This window comes from Sebastes fasciatus, chromosome 2 (genome assembly GCF_043250625.1).
Source record: "Sebastes fasciatus isolate fSebFas1 chromosome 2, fSebFas1.pri, whole genome shotgun sequence".
Taxonomy (NCBI): domain Eukaryota; kingdom Metazoa; phylum Chordata; class Actinopteri; order Perciformes; family Sebastidae; genus Sebastes; species Sebastes fasciatus.
The window spans coordinates 37107685-37127092 of record NC_133796.1 but is presented as its reverse complement, the minus strand read 5'-3'; the positions used below and the strand labels follow the sequence as shown (position 1 = coordinate 37127092).

The 19408-nt window shown below is 42.2% G+C and overlaps 1 protein-coding gene and 1 long non-coding RNA gene across 3 annotated transcripts in view; one reads left to right on the top strand and one right to left on the bottom strand.

Annotated features, from left to right (window-relative positions):
- Positions 1 to 6220, top strand: part of lrrc4cb (leucine rich repeat containing 4C, genome duplicate b) — a 54233-nt gene extending 48013 nt beyond the window's left edge. For both annotated transcript variants that reach the window (XM_074622622.1, XM_074622613.1), the window contains exon 2: positions 1360 to 6220. In XM_074622622.1, coding sequence (XP_074478723.1) covers positions 1387 to 3282 — 1896 coding nt within the window. In that variant the 5' untranslated portion in view covers positions 1360 to 1386 and the 3' untranslated portion in view covers positions 3283 to 6220. The remainder of the gene's footprint in view (positions 1 to 1359) is intronic.
- The window catches only part of LOC141762141 (uncharacterized), a 175007-nt gene that overhangs the window by 81165 nt on the left and 74434 nt on the right, over positions 1 to 19408 (bottom strand). The gene's annotated exons all lie outside the window — the stretch shown is intronic.

The window sequence follows — 19408 nt, the reverse complement described above, 5'->3', positions numbered from 1 at the left end:
AGCGTGTATTGATTTATTCGTAGGTTACCATCTTTGTGGGCAGGAGATAACAAGGGGCGATAGCAGCACATCAACACTGCTGTGTGGAAGTGGGAGGTACAGGCTGTACTGTATGTGTATGAATGTCTTGGTCTATTTTTATCTCGAGCACACTCAGGCATATTCTTAGACACTTTGGCTGAATGCACTAATCTAATCTAATTTAATCTAATCTGAGATAACAGAGTAACGAGTTTCTTGTTAGTCACTTGATTCGTGGGAGATAATAAATGCCGCTATAGTTACGCTAGGGCAATATCAGGCCTCTTCACACTATTGAATCACACTATTTGTGAGGGATTTTGGTGTGACAATAAATTGGATCGTAATGAAAAGTAAACAGGGCTGCAATAATTCTTTGAATAAAAACAAGCATTAATCATGAATCAATGAAAAATGTTGTTTTTCAAAACCCCAGGAAATGAAACACAGATAAATAATTTCAAAGGCAATAAAAAGGCTGTATAATAATTTAGTAAAAATGCAAAATAATGAAAAATACCCCTCATTGTTTTGTCACGGGATGTGTTTTATATCAAGATATAAGCAATAGCACTATTTCAGGCAAGAATAGCTGGGCTTCCTCTTGCAAGCTTCCAAGTGTATGCATGCATTTCACAGGTTGCATTGCTTTTTGCATTGTTTTTAGCATGAATATATATTCTGTTTTTGTGACAGTGCAGGGCCATATTCATTGAGTGCAATGCCAAAATTGTAATGTAAAAATGTTCATGACTGTGTGTTAAATAATTCCAGGCTTGGGATTCCAATGAGTAAAGCGCTTACAAGAAATTGATCAAAATCCTAAATTCTCGTTTTTCATTTTCGCTCTCCAGTGCAGATGCATCAGCGTCTGTGAAGTCTGGAAATCTGGGACAATCCAGGGTTAGAGAGCTAACAAAAGGCTTGTTATATTCCACATATGGGCAGTATATGACAATTAACTGAAGCTGTCAATTCATCTTGCTCTTGTTCTTTCAACATGCTGTGCATATTGTACTGTATAAGTAGATTAGGGCTGAAAGTAATGACTATTTCCATTATCAGTTAATCTGCTGAGAATTTTGTGATGAATCATTCAGACTATATGTAAAAAGAATGGTAAAAAAACACCCATTATGATTTCCCAGATCTCCAAGTTGTATCTTCAAATTTTTTTTTTTGTCAGTTAATTTTCGACCAACTAATCAATCCAGCACTAAAAAAGATATTGTATTGAGCCATTGATCGCTATGACTCAACAGCAACACCAACAATGTATTCCTTGCTGCTTTATGTGGTTACTAAATATCATTCTCTCTTCTTTTCTTCTTGTTGCAGAGAACACAAACAGCGGATGAACTATGAATGCTGAACACAATGATCTCCTCCCTCCAGCGCCAGACAATGAGAGGTCGTAGGCTGAAGGGGGCGCTGTCCAACCCCCTCTTTGTGCTGCTTTTGGCCCTCCAGATCCTGGTGGTGGCTGGGCTGGTTCGCGCTCAGACCTGTCCTTCCGTCTGCTCATGCAGTAACCAGTTCAGCAAAGTCATATGCACCCGCCGCAGTCTACGGGACGTCCCAGATGGCATTTCCACCAACACTCGCTACCTGAACCTCCAGGACAACCTCATCCAGGTCATCAAGGTGGACAGTTTCAAACACCTGCGCCATCTGGAGATCCTGCAGCTGAGCAAAAACCACATCCGCAGCATTGAAATCGGCGCCTTCAATGGACTGGCCAGTCTCAACACTTTGGAGCTCTTTGATAATCGGCTCACGACAATCCCCAATGGAGCATTTGAGTACCTGTCCAAGCTGAAAGAATTGTGGTTGCGGAACAACCCCATCGAAAGTATACCATCTTATGCCTTCAACCGGGTCCCCTCGCTTCGAAGGCTGGATCTAGGTGAGCTCAAACGCCTCTCCTACATTTCTGACGGAGCCTTCAAGGACTTGAGCAACCTGCGCTACCTGAACCTGGGAATGTGCAACCTCAAGGAAATCCCCAACATCTTACCTTTGGTCAGGCTTGAAGAGCTAGAAATGTCAGGAAACCAGCTCTCCGTTGTCAAGCCCAGCTCGTTTTTAGGATTGGTGAACCTCCAGAAGCTGTGGATGATGCACGCCCAGATCCAAACAATCGAGAGGAATTCCTTTGATGACCTTCAGTCACTGGTGGAGCTCAACCTGGCTCACAACAACCTTACCTTTCTACCACATGACCTCTTCACACCGTTGCATCGCCTGGAGCGGGTCCACCTCCATCACAACCCTTGGAACTGCAACTGTGATATCTTGTGGCTCAGCTGGTGGCTGAAGGAGACGGTCCCCGCCAATACTAGCTGCTGCGCCCGTTGCCATTCTCCTGCAGTCTTTAAAGGTCGCTACATTGGGGAATTGGACCACAGCTACTTCCAGTGTGATGTTCCCGTCATCGTGGAGCCACCCAGTGACTTGAATGTGACAGAAGGCATGGCTGCGGAGCTTAAATGTCGTACGAGCTCGCTGACATCCATCAGCTGGCTCACACCAAACGGCTCGTTGGTGACACACGGGGCTTATAAGGTGCGTTTGGCTGTACTCAATGACGGGACACTGAACTTTACTAGCGTCACAATGCAGGACACTGGGACTTACACCTGTATGGTGAGCAACACAGCAGGCAATATTTCTGCATCTGCTGTGCTTAATGTCACTTCTGTGGAAAACAGCGGGGTGACCTATTTTACCACAGTCACCGTGGAGACCATTGAGACCCCGGGGGATGATAGCCAAACGCCACTTCCCCCATTTGGCTGGGTGTCCTCCTCTACAACAAAAGGTACTCCTGTTTCAACAAGGACCACAGAGCGGACTTACACAATTCCGGTCCTTGATCTGGACGGAGAGGGAGCCCTCAATGGCCTGGATGAGGTGATGAAAACCACCAAGATTATAATTGGCTGCTTCGTGGCCATCACGCTCATGGCTGCAGTTCTGCTGGTTATTTTCTACAAGATGAGGAAGCAGCATAACCAGCAGGACCCTGACGGCCCTGCCTCCTCCATGGAGGTCATTACAGTCGAAGAAGAGCTCGCAGGTGTCGCCGCCATGGAGAGACACCTATCGCTGCCCCCTCTGGAGCACTACAACCACTACAACACCTACAAGAACACGTACCACCACGCTCCCATGCTCAGTACCATACACAGCTCAGCCACACAGGAACCTTTACTGATTCAAGCCTGCTCAAAAGACAATGTACAAGAGACCCAAATCTGATCTTTGAATTTGACATCCAGTATCAGCAGTTTCATACTTGGGAGTACAAATGGACCAAAACGTGAAGATAAAAGAAGTCAAAATGACATTGACTTGACAGAGTTGATGTCGATAATGGCGATGAATCAGCATTTGGCAAAAGGGACGACATATGATACTTTAACAAGTGTCTTTACAAAAACAAAGATTATTTATTAAAAGTATGTCTAGTGGCTAAATGAAGAAAAACATTTTGTGATAGCTTTTTAGCTCATTTTATTTCTCTCTCTCTCTCTCTGTGTAATACTGCACAAGGGAAAGAATGGTTTACAAAAAAAGTGAATATGGAATGTATCAAATGCACCTCATTTGAAACCACTGTAGAAATTGGCCTTAAACTAAAAGAAATGCATTGATTTCATATTTTGATTTCACCTGATAATAATATGTTTTGTTGAAGGGCACTGCTTTAGTATTCATGAGCATTTATTTGCAAGTCATTCAGCATACCGTGTCCAATTCGGCGGAGGTTTGTAAGAGACGAAACCTAAAATGGGGTTATTTCCATTGCCATCGTATTCTCGCTGTCACTCAAACCTAAATGAGATCTTTTAATGACGCAGCTTTGGATGATATCACAGTGAAGCCAGCATGCCTGAGGAGCAGAGCAGCCAAATTAGTAACCGTGCATTTCCCCCGTGGCTCCTAAACAACAGCCATACATCCTTCACTTTAATTAAGATTAGGTTTCTTGCTCCCACTCCTCCTCCTCCTACCTTATTCTTTACACTTCAACCTTTACTTATTCTCTCCTTCAACTCCTCCGTCTGAGTTCTCCATCTTCCCTGTCTACCCCCTCTCTGCTCTCTCCTTTCCCCCGTGTCCTCTTGCTTCTTTGATTGTCTCTCTGTCACCTAGCTCAGTCACGTTCCTCACCCCTCGCCACGTCTCATTTGTCTCGCTTTATCCGTCGGCATGTGCGGCACGACGGCGGAATATTGCTCGGGAAAATGAAGGGGAGCATAAGGCTGCAGTCTGTAGCCTCCCTGTTAACCCAGTAATGATCTACGTCCACTCAGTGTCGCGTTACCTTGCCATCACCCCAGGGTCACACGAGCTCGGGCGCTGATAGTCCATCTGTTATACAGATAAAGAGGCAAATGAGGCTGCTTTGTAATGTAGTGTGACCCTGTCAGACTAACGCAGACGGGGCTAACATACTCAGTGAAGCAGTTAGGAACCTGCAACAAAATAAGGGGAGATGGGTTATAGCTCATTAATCTGTATCAGCAGTTCATTTGCAGACGAACCGAGGAAAAGCTGATAACAAAACAGCGTGAGACTTTTCCACTCTCCCTGTGCCCAACATCTAACGGGGGGTAGAGGCCTTTGATATTGAAGCAACCCCTGCTCAGTCTCATTTTTGTCAGGGAAAAAACGCACGCACTTTGATGTTGCATCATTTATAGACCATCAAAACATTGTCTCTCCTGTAGCCTGTTTACGCTTTGCTTTTTCATTTAGTCTTTCAAAGAGGAAGGCTTAAGGAAGAGGGAGGCAGGGATGAAAAGTGAAGAACAGTGGGTGGGGAAGGGGGGAGACAGACCCACGACGGTCATGAGGGGTCTTCAAACAGATATATTGCAGATATGAAGGGAGAGGACTGAAAAAAAGATAAGGAATAAGGAGGCAAAACTAGCCATCAGACTGTCGCCATGGAAACAGTGACCTTGTGCAGAAAGTAAGAAGAGGTAGATATGCCTTTCGCTTTGGTCTCTCCGTGCAACAAGCATATTTTAATTTCCCACTGGCGATTTCACAAATGCGACACATTATTGACAACCCTGGCACGATGGGGATGTGTGTTCACAAATGGTTTTGATGGGATTTGACCCGCATACGATGTCACCTTTGCAGAGCAACTCGCTGGTTCAGTTGTTTAAATGATGTTGAAATGTAACATAACTGTAAAGCAGCTCTACTCGCCTTATTGATTTTCATCTCAGTACCATATAGCTTGAAGTATGAGCATAATAAAGCACCATCACTCACACAAAATCATATGCTTCTTATCAGTTCCCCTAAATGTATTCTTTCATTTTATACAGTAATGGTGAACAAAGATAGTGGAAGCAAACTATACATTTAGAGACAGATGAAACTGTAAGTGGAGCAGGAACAATTGAAACAGAAACCTATTCATCGTCAGCCTTTCATTGAGCGCTATCAATGACGAGAATAGTACAGTCAACGGTAACGTCATGGAGTGAACCATTCTTTCCCTTTCCACTGTTTTCTTTTTCAATGCTCAGTTCCTTTTCAATGCTTTTGGTGGCTTAATGATTCAATGTTGACGCTGGCTACAGTGAAAAAAAGGTTGAGATTTTTTATATATATATTTGGGGATGAGGGTTGTGAGTTCTTCAGAATGAATGGAACATCTCTGTGTTGGTATTTGCTTGGGCGGGATGGCTTTATGTGGAGAGATATCTGAATGCCAGAATGAAATTAAGACTGACCTGCAGAATGTTGGACTTGAAAATACCAGCAGAGTGAGCTTGATTTTTTTGTGCAAAAACCCCCCCAAGCCAAGGTGATCAAATTCTTGTGTGTTATTCTGCCAACTGTCTATGTATAGGGAGGGTTACTGTATGTGGGAGTATTCTCTCTCATTTTTGGAGAGGATAATCATCAAATGGTTAAATTTCTACAAAAAAAAAATATTTTCAAAAACATAATGCAAAAAAAAAAAAGATCTTCAGATCATAATTTTACATGTGCTTCAATTGTTAAAAAAAGACAAAAAACAAAAACAAAAAGAAAAAAAAACAAGAGACTGTGCTTGTAAGGAGTCCAACTAATTTCTCTGAGGATGATGTTCAATTATTGATACCTGAGATTGTAGTTCATACTGTACATGAATACAAATAAAAAATGCAATTCTTTTTTTTCCAATAGATTTCATAGATATGTATTATTCACAGAGACGTTGTCACCATTTCGCCGCCTATTTGCACATGAACACTTGTATAGAAACATTCAAACGAAAAAAGGATTACTAAGCAGCTCCCAGAATGCTGAACTGAGAAGAATGTGCTGTGAAGAAATGAACTGTAGCTTATTTTATGAGGTCAGAGGAGGGAAGTGGATCTCTCCGAGAGGAAAAGGAATTGATCTTTCTGTATCAAACATGGGAAATCGGATTCCTTTATCTTATTTGAATCACTCCATCTGTCTGACAGAATCGTTCGATTCATGCCGGCAAATTTGAGAATTTCATAACCAATAGCACAATAGGCTTTTCCTGCTCTCTCCGCTGACTCAATATGTCGAACAAAGAACCTCACAAAACCTTGGAGAACATTGTTACAGTCAAAAAAATACCAGCCTACACTACTCTCACTGGCTTTTCAAAATTCATTTAATATTCAATCAATTAAACTGAATCTCTGCTGGAAACAATCACAATGTGTGTAAAAAAACAACAACAAAAAAATACAACACTTCAGTGAAGAGACTGCTTTTCATTATGACATCCCCACTACTCAAATAGCACAAAATGGCTCACAGTCACAATTGCCTTTGGGATTGCTCCATTTCATTCACAGAGTACTTGATGGCTGCCCAGCAAAATGTTGTGAGGCAATTGGTGCAGGCTTCATTCAGACACTTCACTGTATGTATGGTCAGTCTCGAATGCTGGAATGTCTATTCCAACAAAAGGATCATTAATTCATCCGCTAACTGATAACAATTTATTCAGGAGATGAAATGATGCCGGATCCAATTCAGAAACTGAACAGTAATCTCATTCATTTCCAGGCAGTTATACGTCGCCTATACTGTATGTGGGAGACGGAAGTGTTTTCACAAGCAGTGAATCAGTTGATCGTTTATTTTCTCTGGGTTTAGAATTGGATGTGAACGTTATTTCACACTCCTTTATTTTCTAGTGCTTATTTCAGTGTTCGATATATCCTCACAACCAACCAGGTCTCACAGGAAGACGTATAAATAGCACGACATTGTCACAAGGATGCATTTTAGGCTTTTTGTGTGTCATTTGCACGCCACGCAACAAAACTACAGTAACGTCTGCAGTTAGGTTGAGGCAACAAAACCAGTTAGTTAGGTCTAAGGAAAAAACGTCATGGTTGGGCTTTAAAATAAGCATGTAAAATAAGTCAAATACGCACGGAAACAATGTAACATAAGTACGGAAAACACGTCACAAAAGTCAGTAACGTAACTTCCAAAACAAAGCCTACCATAAGCGTTTTTTCTCGCTTTTTATTCTACGTCACTAACTATAAGCTTAGCATATTTACGCGGATGCGTTTACATCGCAGTAAGTGCAGACTACATGGCGTACAAATGGAAATTGCCAAAAGCAAGAAAGGCGTTCTTATTGCACGCTAAATGCCTTGCAAATTATCGTGTCATTCATACGCCTTTCCATGAGAACTGGATACAATGGTTTGTATATCTTACAAAGTTATTTAATTATTCTTTGTGCGTTTTCCTACAAATGCCCACCAACAGGAGCGATTCAATGCACCTGCACGAGCCCCCGCAGAGTTTAGGCATCAAAACTACTTGGTTAGGTTTTGGAAAATATTGTGGTTTGGGTTAAAATAAATGCGGGAGTGGCGTTACTTCAGTTGGGAAGTTACGTGACAAATAATTCAACGTTAATTTCTGGTTTCACACATGACATAGCGGTCTCCTGAGTGAAAGTCCAGCGTTTTTCGACAACATATTCCACAATGATATCTTACAAAAAAGTTATTCCTCCTTTTTGTTCATTCTCCTACAAATGTACAGCAACTCGTGTCTGTTTCCGATTGTTACAGGTATACAGTCTTTTCAAAATAAACTTCCGTCTTCACAGGAAAAAAAGGTTAAGGCAAGAAACCACTTAGTTAGGCTTAGGAAAAGATCAACTTGGTTAGGATTAGGCAACAGAACTACTAAATTAGGCTAAGGAAAAGATGATTTGGAAATAAACATTGACCTCTGGTTTCACAGGGGACACAAACGCCGGTCTCCTGGGCTAAAGTCTGGTATTTTTTGGACCCACCCATCAACCTCGAACTCCTCCTTATGCGGCGTTCGCTTTGTTCACAATTACGTGAATTACACACAAATTGATTTTGTGGGATATATATACACATTACAGTGCATTACCTTTCGTAGGTATAGCTATGAACAGTGTATGAGACCAGCCCGTCTTAGACCCACCCATTAACCCTGACCTCCTCCCTAAGCATTCTTTATCGCTCTTTATACTACAATTGCGTGGGTTACATATGAATTAATATATACCAATTAGAGTTTATTTATTTATTTAAATATTTAAATAGAGAGCGTTACCTTTTGTAGGTGTGTTACCTTTTGTAGGTATAGCTACAAACAGTGTATGAGAACAGCCTGCAGTGTTTGTACGTCATACTCGGATGCAGCTCTGTATCCAGAAAGGGCAAGTCTCAGTACTTGTGAGCGTAATCTGACAAGGAGAGAAGAAAATGAAAAAAAAATACAGAGCCCGGGCTGCTCCTCCGTGACTGTGAGGCTGTGTGTGGTGCATTCATGTGCTGGAGTGAAGCACTGGTCATCTAAAGCATTCATAGATTATTCTGAGAAAAACAGTATGGTCCATATGCCTCAAGGATATTCTGAGTTTTGTTGTTTTGTTTTTTTTCATTAAACAGACTTATCTATCAGTCAGGTTTTAGATGTTGGAGGCTCCTGTGGCACATGAATGTACAACAACACAACAAGTGTCAGCAAGGCACAGAGCAGCCTGCAGTGGACTTTTTCAACCAGATAAAAGGAAAACGGGGGTATTCAGACGTAAAGCAAAACAACACAAGAGGCTGCTATAATGTGACCGTGTTGCTACAGGGAACAGGTAAACAACATAATCTGAAATAGGAGACAGCAAGTCCACTTGAGGTTCATTAAATACCAAGATACTGCGTGGAGGTTTATACAAACATGAACCATCAGCAACATTACCGGCGGTTCTCATTGAAAGGGAGCCTGCCTTTTCTGCTGCAGAGAGTGAAAGCCGCCTTACCTTGTGTACATCCATTAACAGATAACAGATGCTAATAGACTAGAAGTCATCAAAATGCGTGAAGAAGAAGAAGGAGGGAGCAACTTACAAACAGAAAATGTCTAAGGTCTTTAGATAAAAGCATTAATATAATTTTTTTGCAAAAAGGACTTCAATACTGGTCAATACTAATGGTGTTTAGGGGCTATTTTAATGATGACAAAGGTCAGTTTATACTTAATAGCTTCACTGCGTTATTCTGGAGCACGTAGCTTAAAGGTTTAATATGCAAGACTTTCCTAAAAACAATGTATAGACTGATACACAAATAATCCCTCTCAATCATCACTTATGCCCCACAAGAAGTGTGTGATGGTGTCTTTATCTACAGAGACCCTGCCCTGGATTTTCTCTTTTCTTCTTATTTTGCAGTGTTCGGGACTCTTCTGCACGTCTGCAAAGTGGCTTTGTGTCCCCACATGGGGGTGTAACGCCCAGCCAATATCGGCGCACAGCCCGTTCAGGTTGTCAAATACCGATGCTTTGTCACGCCTCTCGGCGTCTGATATCGAAGCACAAGTCCCCATTTAGCTCTGTCAGATACAAAGCGGCCGTATTTCACGGATTTGTTACATCGCTGTGTTCCTACATCTCTCGTCCGTTGTCTCGTCCGTTGTGCAGGGTGCTGCTGGATCGGTGTGTGTCAGTAGTTTGAGCGAGAGCAGCGCTGAGCAACAGCAGACAGGATAGCCTGTCCTTCGGCTGCATTCATTCAAAATCTAGCAACTCGGAGTTGGCACCTTCCCGCAGGGTTGTGCGGAGGTGGGTAGTATCTAGTGTCTAGAAGGGAACCCCCAAGTTGGGGAAACTCTCGCGAGATGGTTATGGTTAGGCATTCATCTTGAATAGTTATGGTTAGGCATTGATCTCAAATAGTTAAGGTTAGGATAGGTCGTCAGGCAGCGAGTCTCACAAGAGTTTTTGCAGATCTCAGATCAGATTTCGCAGTTTGCCGGTTACCTTCTAGACACGACCGCAGAGGTGTTTGGAGTTAGTTGTGTGTTTATTTGTGTTTTTTCAAACGTAATTGCCAGGAAACAATCAGAAACTATTTCTCTGATTCACTGCTTTGTTCTCACTAACGCCGCTCCCCGTCTTCATTCACTCTATAGCTCACTCTACCATCGATGCTCTCTCTCCCTCCCTTGCTCGTTGAGCCTAAGAGGAGGCCAACTTTGAATGCGGTGTTTTGATAAATAGCAACCGACAACAGCTACATATACCTTTAAGGGAATATGTCGTAAGGCCACAGACTTGGTAGTAAAAACTGCTGCGTTATTGTGGCCATATTGCTATACAAACTAGTAAGTCCAGTTTGAAGGCTTATCAAACTTTAAAATATCACATGGTTTATACAGTACCTTGCCAAGTTGTCAAGCCCCTTAAAGCAGCAAAAACACAGTTCAACCCGATATCAAGCCAAATCGTGTAATAGACCCGCCTGTCCACCAGAGGACAGCGTGTCGGTGTCACTTTTTGCCTCGCAGAGACGTGAATATTGCACGCCTGTATTAACGTGCAGTACCAGCAGGGGGCAACAAAGCCACTCATTTAGGATTAGGTATCAAAACCACTTAGTTAAGTTAAGGGAAAAAGTCATGGTTGGTCTTAAAATAAGTAAAACACGAATGAAAACAACGTAACACCAGTACGAGAAATGTGAAAACCGTCACAACACGTGACAAACGTGACAAACGCCATTAACGTAACAAAACACCGGTCTCCAACACAGATATCCCGCTTGAAAGTCCTACAAAAGTCATATGTTTGTTGGACCTATCCACCTGCCCACCCGCTCTTTCTCACTCACTTTATATACTATACACACGTACTATGTAACTACCTCTGACATTAGACTTCCATCACTACACATTACATGACAAACGTCACGTGAAAACCATCACTACAAAACACTTCATGCAGGCATGTAATATTCACGTCTCGGCGACATATAACGTGACACTGACATGCTTTCTTCTGGTGGACAGGCGGGTCTATTGAGCGCTTTGCCGTGAGATTGTGCTGCATGGTCATATTGCTTGGACATTGTTTTAAAGGTCCCTTGAAGAAAAAAAGGGATAATTGATCATTCTGTAGCCAGGAGTACTCTATACACCACCTATTTGCTGCTGCTTACTCTTTTGTTAAATTGCATTCTATTGTATTTAAAACAGACGTAATACCCAAACCAGATACTATGATTTTTATGCCTGTTAAGTGCAAATGCCCCCTTTAGAATAGCTCTGCTCTAAGAGAAGGCAGCCAGGTTAAATGGACCACCAGCAAGCTGTGAAACAGATGGTATCACTTGACTGCTGTTATAGTATATAATCAAGAATAACACATGTTACACATAAGACAGGTGGACACAGAGAGAGGAGGTGAGGTTGCCAACCAGTGGCATGCACATACTGAAAGGTGTGGGGTAGAAAAATACTGTAACCTCTGGACTGTGTTGGTGGCTTAGTTGCCTAAGGCCATGGTTCTCAACCTTTTTCGTTTCAAGGACCCTTACATTGGTACACATTAGGTCATGGAACCCCATTTGATAAGATTTCTCTTCAGGGACCGCTATCTGAAAATATCGTGGTTGTTAGATGACTAAGACCAGAATTCTATAGTTGTCGACTACGGTTGAGGAGAGAACCATGGAGGAAGTGAAACCTATGATTAAAATAGTCACTCTTATGACTCTTTCTCACATTGGGCTCACTTCTATAGTTAACTAGAATTGCACTTGGACAGCGCAGACCTTTAAAAACAGATCACAGCTCACAGCTGGCGGTTACGTGAGGTGGTCGGCTTATTATTAACACGGTGTGTTTCCGTGTAACGTGTCGGCGGATGCCTCTGTCATTCAGCAGCCTTGTTATGTCTGTATAACGTTACACTACGTTGTCTGTCATCCCGTCAGCTACAGCTTTGTTCTTTATCACCGCGGACGGCCAGCAGCTCCCGCACACACATCCACACCATGGATGTATTAAGATCCACACACGTATCTCTCTGCTCGAAGAAGGAGGATGAAGGCGGGGCCATGCGTCATCAACGCGTCATCAGTTACACTGCGCATGTGTTATACTCTGTGGTCTAAATGCTCAGGCTGATCGGAATTCTTAAAAAAAATCCTGAATCCGGATCGCCACCAAAATCTAATGGATTGTTCAATGTGCCACACCCCACCCCTCCAAAAAAATTAATTCAAATCCATCGCAGACTTTTGGAGTAATCCTGCTAACGGCCAAACAAAAAAACAATCAAACCAACAAACCAACAAACCAACGCCGGTGAAAAGATAACCTTCTTCCTAGGCCTTCGGCCTTGGTGGAGGTAATTAAACAGTGAAAATAAACTAGTCGACACTTTTCTGGGGACCGCCTGGATAGAGATGTTACGATACCATTTTTCTTTCCTGATATCGATTACGATACCTGAACTTGTGGTATTTGCCGATACTGAGCACCGATCTGATACCACACACGGCACACATCGGAGCTCCAAATGTCACTTGTGAAGCTAATTGGCTGCATAACCTACATGAAATGCGTTCCCTCACTGTCCCGTATAGCTTGGGGACGGACGTTTCAGAGATGTATTTGCAACCTGGCAAACTGTACCCTGGCTCCAAATGCTCCATTAAGCGGCGAAATCACACATTTTAGAACAATGAATTCCACAATTTTCACGGTTGTCTTCGTCGCTTCTTTGCTGCGATTTGTCCTTTTTTCCCCGTTTGCCTTGGTGAAGTCATTATGCTCTTTCGCGTGATGCAAATTTTATAAGATTGCTGGTGTTGAAATTGGCAACACTTGTGCTACCCATTGAAACAGAAGCCTTACATAGTGGACATATCGCTGTTTTTGTTTTTGGATTTTCCACTGTGAAATATTGCCAAATGGATGACATTTGCCCCGCTCTGACTACTGTTACACTCTCCACCAGCACCTCACTGTTGTTGTTTGCTATCGTCACGTGACAAACTACCTTCAATCAGTTCAAGAACAATTGATTTCCGGTTAAACAAGTTAAACAAGGTCATTTTCTCTGGGTTATTAAATTATGGTATCGGTTCAGTACATAGACTGACGTATTTACCAATACCAGATACTGAATTTGGGGCAGTGTCAGACGCATTTCCAATACTGGTATCGGTATTGGAATAACTCTGCCCCTGGAACTCCCTCAAGGACCCCTAGGGTTCCCCGGACCGCTGGCTGAGAGCCACTGGCCTAAGGCATAAACCATGTAACTGCATCATCTTGGTTGTAATCAGGCTTGGAAGCTGGGATGCTTGTTGCATCCCTCCTCTATTTTCACAATAAATGATCCAATGAAACAGAAACTTCAACAAAAGTTTGAAAGGAATATAATGGAATCAGGGGGCATGAGGCTGCCCAATAAGATTTTTATAGCGTGCTTTCAAATGCTCTTTTTTATGCATCCTGTTTTATGAGAGAAATACAAGTTACATGACCTTTCACTGGGAATAATATATAATCTTATAAAGAAGAGAAAAAGAGATACAAAAGAAAATGCAATAAGAAGATAATAAACTGAAAAATCTAGTTGTGTATTCAGTAACTGAAGTTGCCACCATTCTATCAGTAGGAGTCAATGTGAAACAGATGTAGGCCAAGGCCTAAAACTGTGTTTCCAGGCGCTGATAGTTGCCTCTCAATATAGTTTGGCATCTCTCACAGTTTTGGCAGCTTTTACGCCCAAAGTAGCTGCACACATTTGTCTGCACAGACTGGATAAGAGAGGGAGCCAAGTGTATTATGATTTTATGGAGAAGAGGAAAACATTCATGTGGCCTCAATGCTCGCTCAGTACGGGTATGTGTGTAGTTGTGTGTGTGTGTGTGTGTGTGTGTGTGTAAGGTACCAGATGCTTTTTTTATTTGGTTTGATTAATATGCTAGTTAATGGATAATTCATTACAGTATCCGACAGAAGCAAACAGCTAAAAAACTGTGTAAAAAACAGTGCTAAAAAAAAAGTAGATTAAAGGTAACAGCATTCCAACTTTAAAGGCGTCTGTCACAGCAGAGATTTTGAGTTGTACAGCTTTTATGCTGCGTTTAAAAGTTTTGTTCAGTTACAGCTGAATGGGAGCTAGATGTTTTCTGTTACCACAGATACCGCTGAGTGGAAACAACTTTCGGACCTCAACATTGGAACATATGTGGGTCTATAATGGCAGATAAGACCGGATCATGGCAGTTGTCCCTATGGAACAGCAATTAGGAGGCAAAAAAGAAATGGCTGCATGTTGCCTTGACAGCAGCCAATCCCAGTTCCACCTACTACAAGACATCCGGCGCAGCAGCAAACGATCTAAGAGGAGATTTGTGCAAACTGGCAGCAGCAGCAGAGGCATGTGGCTGCTGCCTGAAAGTGATACACACTCAACATGCCTGTGCGACTCATGTGGGCTGAAAATCTAAAATATGTGTCGCAGCTCCAGAAATTAGCTCTCCTTGAAAGAGGGAGCTTAAAAGCGACATGCTGATGCCAATGTTGCCCTTTGGGGTGGGAGAAGACATCTGCTTCCCTTAATCTCTAGTAATCTGTGTGGTTGTTGCTACAAAAAAACACTAGCAGGCAAAATCTGACAAGCGGAGTATCATCTGATAAAAAAATAATAATAATTTTATTTATTTAGGACTTTTCAAGAGATAAGCATAAAGTGAACTCCAAAGGAATTGAAAGAATATTTCACATTAGAGATATTGTGCTTTCTCCGTATCCGAGCTACTCCTCAGCTGTATTTATATGCAAACCAACAAAACAAACAATGCATAATGTTAAATGGCCTATGGAGCACACGTTGGCAATTATTTTCCCTGGCTTGTATCGCAATCAAAATTGCTTTATTTGAGAGTGCGAGGGAGCAGAAGGAATGCGGCCTGGCTAATTGGTGCTGACAAATTGGAAGCGAGTTACACAAGACAAGATTGACAACATTCGGCAGAGGACAAACTAAAACAGGACCTCACATGTTGTGCAGACAAGTAGCGTCAAGTAGCAGATTATATGTAAACACATCAAGAAGTCTGTATGTTGAAGACTGAAGTTAATGCAGGGCACACAATACACAAGAATCAAGCAGATTTTGGGCTTGATTCACCCCTCCCCAAAATGGTCAGCAAAGCCCCAATTTTTCTATGGTTCTAAAGATTATCTTTCCAGTAGGGATGCACCTATACCGATACCAGTATCATACTCGTACGCGCAAAACGGCTCCGATACAACGGAACCGATACCACTTTACGGTGGTGCGCCCGACCCCGCTGGGCCGGGATCCCACCTCAGCCGGCGCGCACCGGCCCTCACTTTCATTGCGCCACGGGGTTTTGCTTGCACCCTCTGCTCTGACTCGCGCATGCGTTAGACTCCTTGGTCCGTGTTTCAAGACGGGTCGGGTGGGTTGCCGACATCGCCGCAGACCCCTGATGCCTTTTATGTGGGCTGAGCCCCAATCTGGTGGCCCAACGCGGTTGGGGCCGGTCGCGAGGACAGCCGATGTGGGAAAAATGATAGCCAATTGAGAATCAAGCTGACTGAAGAAGGAAGGACGACCACCGCTATGGCGACCGCGACTAATGTATGGGCTAATGTATGGGCTACTGCAAAAAATAAACTAAAGTAGTTGTAACACTGACCTCAGAAATGGAGGACCAAATGTGTTGATTAGTGGCAACAACACGAGTGTCTAACATGTCCCCATGATTTCATCCATTATTTTTTCTTTTTTCTTTGTGAATTGTCAGTATTAAGTAGTGCAAAAACTAACATCGCTAATTCTTCCTGCCCGTCGTCCACCATGTTTGTTTACACTAAAGTCACCTTTGAACGCAAGAGATTTCGCGAGATTTCCGTTTTCTTGAGTCAGGACTCTTGTTGTTCATGAAAGGAATCTGTTAGTGTGTGCTCTGATGTTTGAGCGAAATCGTTGCAGAACACGTGGTTATGTGTGGGGTCTCTCTCACATTTTCAACATCTGTTAAGATTTGAAAAAATCTTTTTTAGTGTGGGCCGGGCCTTAAGTCTCACCGTGCTGGTGTTGCAGCCCTGGCATAGTTTCAAGCAGTGCTGACATAGTCATAAACCTGCACTGTGCATCTAGGTTGACATATAAGAAAAGCTGCAGAGAGCACTATGAGCAAATATAACCACTGTGTATGTACTGTAGGTGTAGAGCTGATTCACTGTTACCTTTATCAGCCAAAAACAAAAAGCCAAAAAACACTCTGGTTCCAGCTTGTTAAATGTGGATTTGCAACTCTTCTCTATTTGATATCAATGTAACCTCAATATTTTGGAGATTAATTGATTAATTGACAGATAAACATTAATTGTTATTGACATCCTTAGGCGTGTATTAGGGCAAATGTGTGAGACTGTATATGGCTGTGATTTTAAGAGTCTTACACAGTCAGCAGGGGAGTGTGACCGCTGCTGCAGTGAGCTCAAATGCACCAGAAGTGTCTTATGCTAAACATGTGTTTACCTGCGTTGGCAGACACGGTTGGCAGTGACAGCAATATTCTCTGCCCTTTTCCGCGCTTTGATGAGCTGGCAGCCGACTACCCGACTGTTCAGCCGTTCAAATGACGGTCTGCTGCTTCGCTCTGGCACCTCTAATGTAAGAGCTCTAATCTAGCCGCCAACGACCACATCGCCCCCCCCCCGATTTTTTATGTCGTTATGACGGCGAAGCCAAAATGAATTATCGATCAGCACTTCTGCTCTTACATACTTGATGAATGCCAGACTATTGGCTCAGTAAACTGTACACCAATAGGTCACATGCTGGGTTAGCAACAGAATGATAGAAACACTGACTTACAGTCCTCCCTGACCAGAGGCATGGTCTGCAGTAGCTTCACTGTTTAAGGCAGGGGTCCACTTGTTCAAGTTACTATTCAGTATTAATATTAATAACATTTGTAAGGCCCAAATATGAATGGTCATGGATGGCATTAGAACATGAAAGATCCACAGGAAACAACACATAATTGTGTAATATAAACCACACTTACATATACAAAGTATTAAGTTATTAAGTGTCAATACACAAGTTCTTTGCTTTGACTTTTCATTGTGAAGTAAATGTTGATTGCACAATGTAATGACCACGGAGTGATGACACCATCTGTGTTTAGATTAGATCATTTTGCGTGCAATCACAACGCCGTTCTTGCTTTTGGCGTGTCATTTCACGCCATGTAGTCTGTATTGACTGCGATATAAATGCATCCGCATGAATATGCTACGCTCAGAGCAAGTGAGGAAGAGAAAGTGACGTAATATATAAAGTGAGAAAGACTGCTAATGGTGGGTGGGGCGGGAGGTGGATTGGTCCAACAAACACAAGATTTTAAACCAGGAGAGACCGTTCATGTCCCAAAGTGTTGTTGAATTATTTTCAAGTTACGTTAATGACGTTAGTGACGTGTTTTCCGTACTTATTTTACATTGTTTACATATGTATTTTACTTAGTTTACATACTTATTTTAAACCCAACAATAAGTTTGTTCCTAAACCTAACTAAGTGGTTTTGTTTCCTAAACATAACTGTGGCTGTCACTGTAGTTTTGTTGGCTAAACAAAGTCCGCTTCACAACGTTAACCCCTTGTTGTGAAGTCTCACGCGAAAAGCTTGAATCGTGTTATGCGGCATTATGGCGTTATGTGACATGCGGAGTGTCTTTTAAATGGCGTGCTATTTATTCGCCTTCCCATGAAATCAAGTTGGCCACCGGATCCAATCCAATCTCCTGGGAAAAGGAAGGCTCTATTTACGGTACAAAGAAAGTGCGTCAACCATTGCACAACCAAAAAAGGAAGAGGATAGCACTTTTGTTTTCCCTGGTAGCAATTGGTAGCTATCCCCAGTTACCAGTTATTCGCCGTTACTATCCCGAGTAGCAATAATGGTAGATGGTGGAACAACCGAACTAACTGTGGAAAACAAAATGCAGTGCGTTCTGTGCAGCATTGCATTTTTCCAATGAAAGTAACTAGTAAAGCACTAGCTCCAGAAAGTCACCAGACAGACAATGTCATACGCCCATTTGCATATTGATGATGTAAATTTGCATTCATTTGTGACAGCAGCACCAACAATAATACCACTTGGAATCGCTTGGGGGGGCGGAGGGAGTTGTCTATTGTCACTTTAAGATTAAACTTAAAAATGCAAAATAGCTAAAAATATAAAAGAAAAAAAAACGAAAAGGAAATTAAAAGGATTGAAATACATTCATCAAATTCATTTGTTCAAATCTGAAGGTGTTTTTTCCAGTTTGGCACTGATGACAAAGGCCCAATCATCCACACTGTGCACGGACTTATGCCAGGAGATATGTCCAGGAGGGCCTTTGCTTGAGAATCTAAGAACGCAGACTGTCTTTTAAAGGAATTAAAACATTTGAGAAATGGCTGAGACTTCTGTGAAATCGAGAAAAAATCAATTCAAAAACCTGACAGATGGCTAGTGTTCAAACGCAGGATACTGGTAATATGGTGCTGTGAAGTTCATGCTGCACAATCCACTGCTGTGCTACAGCAGGGGGGATGGAGAACAGAGGATTACACAAGTTAAGACAAGATGACATAAAGCCACGTTGGATGTCAAACATTGCAAAGATAAAACATAACTGTGCAATGTTCCTGGGTTGTTGAAAGAAACTTGGCTGAATCAGCTTTTTTAGCAAGTTGATCTGGCTTCACATATTAAACTTCAGGGACTGATAAACTTAAACACAAGCCTTGGGTACCGCATTAAAGGGCCTATAGGCTATTATTTGTTTTTTAGTTTATTATCATTTTTAGAAGAAAATTGTGGATTTATGAGATTTCTCATCTCCTGAGCAGAGTATTATTTCCATGATCAAGACAGTTTAATTTGAAAAACTGAGTGCTGTAATCATGCACAGTGATTACTTTTCTATATTCAGAGTAACACCTTACTAAAAAATATGTAACTGTAATAACACTGCATTTCCTGGTAAAAGCAGTGCA